Source organism: Austrofundulus limnaeus, unplaced genomic scaffold (assembly GCF_001266775.1).
Source record: "Austrofundulus limnaeus strain Quisiro unplaced genomic scaffold, Austrofundulus_limnaeus-1.0 Scaffold330, whole genome shotgun sequence".
NCBI classification, from domain to species: Eukaryota; Metazoa; Chordata; class Actinopteri; order Cyprinodontiformes; family Rivulidae; genus Austrofundulus; species Austrofundulus limnaeus.
In genome coordinates this window covers 556,984-563,717 of record NW_013952732.1, presented here as the reverse complement: position 1 = coordinate 563,717, position 6,734 = coordinate 556,984, and the positions used below count along the sequence as shown (strand labels likewise).

At 44.4% G+C, this 6,734-nt stretch overlaps 2 protein-coding genes across 2 annotated transcripts in view; one reads left to right on the top strand and one right to left on the bottom strand.

The window, feature by feature from the left end:
- LOC106527536 (RNA/RNP complex-1-interacting phosphatase) overlaps nt 1–519 on the bottom strand; it is a 2,255-nt gene extending 1,736 nt beyond the window's left edge. Inside the window, exon 1 of the mRNA XM_014022460.1 lies at nt 465–519. The gene's annotated coding sequence lies outside the window, so the exon portion shown is untranslated. The remainder of the gene's footprint in view (nt 1–464) is intronic.
- LOC106527518 (zinc finger protein 208) overlaps nt 412–6,734 on the top strand; it is a 13,955-nt gene continuing 7,632 nt past the window's right edge. The window contains exons 1-4 of the mRNA XM_014022434.1: nt 412–733; nt 899–2,492; nt 3,853–4,307; nt 4,834–6,404. Coding sequence (XP_013877888.1) covers nt 475–733; nt 899–2,492; nt 3,853–4,307; nt 4,834–6,404 — 3,879 coding nt within the window. The 5' untranslated portion in view covers nt 412–474. The remainder of the gene's footprint in view (nt 734–898; nt 2,493–3,852; nt 4,308–4,833; nt 6,405–6,734) is intronic.

Sequence of the window (6,734 nt, the reverse complement as noted above, 5' to 3'; positions counted from 1 at the left end):
AAGAATACGTTTTAAATAAAAAAATATGGCGATATAAAAATTTGAAAAATTCAGCAGATGCAATTCTAATACTTTTATCATTTGTATGGACATGTTTTTAAATATTATTTTTATCATAAAAAATGCGAAATAAACATGCACCTACAGCGGGTCAATTAGTTCTTCAAATGTTACCTTTAAGTTAATTTTATTGTTTTGTGATAGTAATAATGCTAATGTATTGATATTTTTCTAATTTTGATCTATTTTTGCTTCTGTTTAGCGTCGTCACAGTTGCTAGGTGACATGACGTACGCTGGGATAAGGACGGGAGGCTAGACCGTCCAAATCCACAGCCTCTTTTTTTCCGGTCCTCCCGGTCTACCAAGGACCCGGCCCTCCGAGACCGGGGAGTCTGGGTCCTCCGGAGGACCCGGCCTGTCGTTTTGGACACAGCCATTTTCTCTTTTGTTCCGCTGAAGTACCTTTAAAAAAATGTCGAGAAAACGGTCCGAGAGCAACAAACTGAAGGCCTCGGTGGAGCAGCAGTTGGCGGCAGCTGCCAAAGAGATCTTCCGACTGCTGCAGGAGCGCGGCCGGGCAGAGCCGGAGGAGCTGCGGGGGCTGGTGATGGAGAGACTCGCTGCGGCCGTGGAGCTCATCTTCAAGGCGTTTGAAGCGAACAAAGCGGCCCAGGAAGGGTCGCGGCAGCCCCGTGAGTGTCCAAGGGCGGATCGTGGAGAGCGAAGGAGAGGTCAGTGTCTGCAGATTTATCAAATCGAAAAGTGAACTGGAGCTCAAATGAAATTCAATGTGTTTTAAGGCATGTTTTATARTCTTTTCATACCATACTTATAGTGGGTATTGAATTTGTTGTACTGACTCCAGTAATTGAATCTTTTGTGTGTTTTCTCTGCAGATCTGGGACTTTCGCTTGGTGTTATGAGTCTTTCTGCAGATGACCCAGTGACAGAAGCACTGCCTGGCTCTTCCAAACCGAAGCGCAGAGCTTCCTGTCTGGATGATACAACAGGAGAGGAGGACAAGAACGATGTGGCTGAGGCCACATCTCACTGCTGCAGAGTGTGTGGCAAGTCTTTTGACGGTAAAGGCTCTTTAATCAAACACGTGGAGAAACACACGAAGGAGGCTGAGTGTCTGTGCGGCGTGTGCGGCGAACGTTTCGACTCCAGCGACGATCTGAGGCGGCATTTTCAAATTCATCGTGAGAGCAGCAGAACCTGCGACTTCTGTGGCAAAAAGTTCCCCTCAATTCGAGCGCAGGAGACCCACACGAGGCTGCACACAGGGGAAAAACCCTTTAGCTGCCACGTTTGTGGCAAAGGCTTCAGCCAGAAGGGGAACATGGTGACTCACCAGCWGACCCACCAGGATGAGAAGACGTTTACGTGCTCCGTCTGCTCCAAAGAGTTCAGCCACAGCAACTCAYTGGAGGAACATATGAAGAACCATGATGGACAGATGCCGTTTAGCTGCAAAGTCTGCAAAAAAGGCTTTCCGACAAGCCCAGAACTGAGGCGGCACACCCGGAGCCACGAGTCCAACAAACAGCCGACTGRGAGAAGCAAACGTAGAAAACCAAGCCTGGATCCTTCTCACTCCTGCAAGGTTTGCGGGAGTGCTTTTCACAATAAAGGCAGCTTGTTGCGGCACACAGAGACACAYTTAAATGATTCGGACTTCCTTTGTGGCGTCTGCGGAGAGCARTCCACGTCATCAGAGAGCATGCAGCTCCACATCCAGAGTCACAGAGAGACCAGCAGGATCTGTGAAATCTGTGGTGTCAACTTCAGGGACATGGAGATCCACATGAGGACACATACAGGCCTGAAACCCTTCAGATGCAAAGAATGCGGGAAGGAATTTCCCAGGAAAAGCTCTTTGGAGAGACACGAGAAGCAGCACGCCGATGAGAGGCCATACATCTGCGAGTTCTGCGGGAAAACGTTTTCTGAAAACGCCGTCCTGAAAAGGCACATCAAGAACCACACGGGAGACAAGCTCCGGATTTATTCCTGTGACGTCTGCGACAAGAAGTTCACCATGAGCCAACATCTGGACGTGCACAAAAGGATCCACACAGGGGAGAAGCCGTTCACCTGCAAGGTCTGCAACAAGAGCTTCAGGCAGATTGGCAACCTGGACTCCCACATGAGGATTCACACGGGCGAGAAGCCRTTCATCTGCAGCCTCTGCGGGAAGCGGTTTCGCCAGAAGATCTCGCTGGAGACGCACGAGAGGTTCCACAAGAAAGACAAAACCTTCATCTGCAGTCTCTGCAACAAAGGCTTTGTCCAGAAGATCGACCTGAAGAGGCACATGATGACGCACACCGGCGAAAAACCRTTCAGCTGCCGTTTGTGCGAAAAGTCCTACCAAGACAGACGCTCGCTGGACTCCCACATGAAGGTSCACGGAAGGGAACAGGCCGCCAAARACGCTGCTGAGACGGCGAAGCAACAAGAAGAAATTCAACCCGACTTCATCCAGCTGTGAGCTGCAGACGGAGGCAGGTGGACTCCATCTGCATCAAACCAACGGAGTTGAAAAAGCTCTTAAATCTTTCCTGACTTCATTGTTTATTTTTTTTTGTCTTTGTAAACAAGATGAGCATTTTATGCCTGTTTTATCAGAAAGGCTTTATTTTAATCATTGTGAATTTCAAATTTTAAACATTTCATGTCTTAATGTTAGTTTTAGGTTATGACCATCAATAGTTGCATTATCCAGAAAATCAGTCAACTTCTATGGTTATTTATTAATYTTTCTGAAGTATTCTGAAAGTACATATTGTATGAAATCAGTGAGGACACGACATATTTTAAAGCACGTGTTTATTGTGATAAGATTTCAAGGTGCAGTGACAATTGTTTGTACTTTGCTTACTTGTATTTAAATCAATATTGTATCGTCTTTAATATCCTAATAAAAACTTGTCAAAACTAAAAAAAAAGTTTACACGATAGGATTCAAATGTTTGTGTTTTAGCATATTTTAAAACTATTCTAAAACAGGACAAACTCATTTATTCTGTCATGTTGAAATCTGTTCTTCGAAATTGTTCTGAAGGTTTTACTTTCAGTGACAGATATATTTAAATATTGATTATTAATAATATGTGTCATTAATGACAAAATATACGGATAATAAAGAGATATAGTCTAATTAAACATCTTTTATCTTGTGATAAAACCAACACTTTTGTATCAAAAGCAGTTGGAATCATCAATAACTTTRCATTTCTCTATGCAGCAATCACCTCGCAGAAATGCAGCCCATTTGATTTTATGGTTTCTTTAAAAGGACACGGTTTAGAACCATGTTTAGTATTTGATTGCACCATGTTTACGTGCTAAAATATTTTCTGGAATACAAGGTGTTTGTAGTCATTGCAAAACACTTGGTCTGCCCTTTTTTTAACTTTAAAATTATGCTATATTCTAGTTTTATTCTTGTTAAATTTAGAATTACTGTGCCTTTATTTTGGAAACTGGAACTGTTATCAGCAGCCTGTCTTCCCTTTGAACATGTTGACTTTTTAAATCTTAAAACAAGTATTAGAAAAGCAAACTTTTTCACCGATTTTCTAGATTTCTGGAATTAAAGTCAAAATTCTAAGAAAAGAGGTCATAACTCAGGAAAAAACAMTTTTTTAATATATATTATTATTATTATTTTTATTGATATTATATTTGGCTCTGTGGCCCTAATCCTCCATTTTATCCGGTCCAGTAGGGGGCGCTGTTCTGCCTCCTCTGCTGTTTTTTTTCTCAACCGGAAGTGCGGTCTACAGAGCGCTCGGTGTGTTTACATCCTTGCAGASTGTCTTTGTTCTGGCGTCGCAAAGAGCTGAAACAAAAGCAGCAAAATGTGCGGCGTTCAGCTGCTAAGGGTGTCAGTTCAAGAGCAGATTATTGCCGCCATTGACGACGTTGTACAGCAGCTGGAAAACGGAGAAAAAGAGGACGCTAAGTTCCGGACATTGAGAGCTGTTCTCAGCGAGAGGCTGGCAGCGGCAGCGGAGGAAATCGTCGCCCTGTTTAAGAAAACTGTGCAGGATTTTGAGAACAGACTGCAGCGATCAGAGCAGGAGATCTGCCGCCAGAGGAATCTGCTCGACGTGGTACTAACCCCGCAAGTGAAGCTTCAAAGAGCAGACAAATCACAGGTTTTTGCACGCAAAAGAGCCGCATCACCCGCAGCAAGCGATTCATCCGCTGACAGTACGATTTCCGGTCAGTTTCAGAATAAAAGTCGCGGCGAGCTCAGTGAAGTGATTGACCGTGAAAAGGAGGCTGCAGACGGAGGTGAGTAAATAAAAATGTATTCATTTATTTTAGTAATTTATGTAAAAGAAAAAAGAATCAGAAAGAAATCAGTGCAAACAAACTGATAAAAAGATTATAGTTATTTATGTGACAAAAATATGCTTAAAATAGGATTTTATAGGCTCTTTTTAATTGAAATTTTTGACAAAATTATTTAGAAATATCTGATGTTTCTTAAAAGTTTAATCTTTCTTCAGTTGGTATTAAAAATACATGAAATAGGAATTTATACTTCACTGATGAATCTGCAAATTACTTTAGTTGTTGTTGAAATTAATTTCCACTAAGTTAATTTACATACATGGTAACGTTTGATGACATAAACTATTTTTTATATCAGCCTCAATAAGTGGAAGCTATGCAGCTTTTTTTTTTGTTAACATTTCCAGAAACTGAAGATTTCGAGGATTTGTAATTTGAAGACCTTTTTTTTAAGTCACTTTATCTTTTAAGTCTTGTAAAGGTTTATTTCTTGATAAATCAAGTCTATTTCTTCTACCATCAGATTCTCTTCAGGATGTAACTCTGAACGTCTCAAATGACCAAGTTCCAGTCGACCCAGTGGACCTGGATCAGTCCATCTCTGAAAGTGATGTTTCCTACTCGCCCTCACCGTCTTACCACCTTATTCTGAATACAAGCAGCGATGAAGATCTTGATGAGGACTGGAGTGAGCCGAGTCCGACTTTTAAACCTGCAGGAAAAAAGAAAAGAGGTCGGCCTCTCGGCTCTTTTGGGAAAAAGAAGAGAGAGCTGCTGGAGCTCGAGTCTTTAGGCGTCGTAAAACCAAAACGAAAGCGTGCAAAACCAACTCAGAGCTTCAGCTGCCATGTGTGTGGTCGCCTTTGTCCAGGGAAAGGCTTCTTGCTCCAACATGCACTGAGGATGTGTTATAGCAACACGGACTGTCGCTGCGGCTACTGTGGCGACCTTTTAGAGTCTGCTGACAGCCTGATGGATCACCTGCAGGCTCACCAGAAGACCAGCAAAACCTGCTCCTTCTGTGGGAAGACCTTCTCCTCCATCCTGGCACAGGAGCTCCACATGCGCCTGCACACCGGCGAAAAGCCGTTCAGCTGCCACGAGTGTGGCAAAAAGTTCAGTCAGAAGAGCTACCTGACGTCCCACCTGCAGGTCCACGCGTCAGAGAAGCCTTTCAAATGTAAAGAGTGTCCCCGTGCGTTCTGTCACACGACTTCGTTGGAGCGCCACACGAAGGAGCACGCTGAAACTGGCGTCCACACGTGCAGCGTTTGCAACCAGGAGTTCGGTGAACGGAAGAGCCTACGGAAACACATGGCAACGCATCAGGAAGATGACGCTCCCAAAGTGAAAAAAGCACCGTCACACTTCTGCAGGATTTGCGGGAAAGCTTTCGAACGGAAGATCCTTTTAATTAAGCACGGCAGGATTCACGCTCAAGACCCAAACTCCTGCTGCGCGGTTTGCGGGGATCAGTACGACTCCACCAACAGCCTCGCCACTCACCTGAAGTCGCACACTTGTATCGGCACCACCTGTGAAACCTGCGGGAAACATTTCCCCGGTCAGTCGGCGCTGCTGATGCACCTGAGGATCCATACCGGAGAGAGACCCTTCACCTGCAGCTACTGCCGGAAGTCCTTTAACCAGATCGGCAACTTGAAGACGCACCTGAAGATCCACACGGGCGAGCGGGCGTTCTCCTGCAGCATCTGCGGCAAGAACTTCACCCAGAAAGGCACCCTGGACACYCACATCCGCTTCCACAACAAGGAGAGGCGCTTCCTGTGCCAGGTCTGCGGGAAGGGCTTCATGCAGAGCGAGGATCTGAGGAGACACATCCTGATTCACACCGGAGAGAARCCCTACGTCTGCAAGGTCTGTGGAAAGAGCTTCCAGGCCAGACGGTCTCTGAATGGACACGTGAAAACGCACACAGCCCAGGGGGCGAACGCCGGACCGGAGCAGAGTGACGCCAGAGGCTTGGAGGATGGACGGCTTCTTTTCAGGATCCCTCCAGTTGTAAACCAGGATCAGATTTCTGCCCCGATTGGAGATTCCAGCTGGTCTTCTGTGTTCAGTTCCTCAGAATGTTAGAAATGTAACTTCACACTGCAAAGACCAGTTATTTGGAAGATTTAAATAATTGCTGAGTATTCTAACGTTCAGTCTTAAATATTAGTTTCAAAWTTTTCTCCTTTTAAGCTTTGATCAGTCTTCAGTTTGACTGTTTTGCTTTCTTGTTGGAGAATTTGCTGCTGTTTTTACCAACATTTTTTTTTATCGTACCAAATCAAGTGAAAGGTTTATCATCTATTTTTGTTGTTGATCTTGCATTTTTTTTGTAAGAACCTGCTCCATGAGACTAATACCAGCTTAATCTCATAAAGTCATGTCCCACAAGACCTTGCAAGAAATGAAATC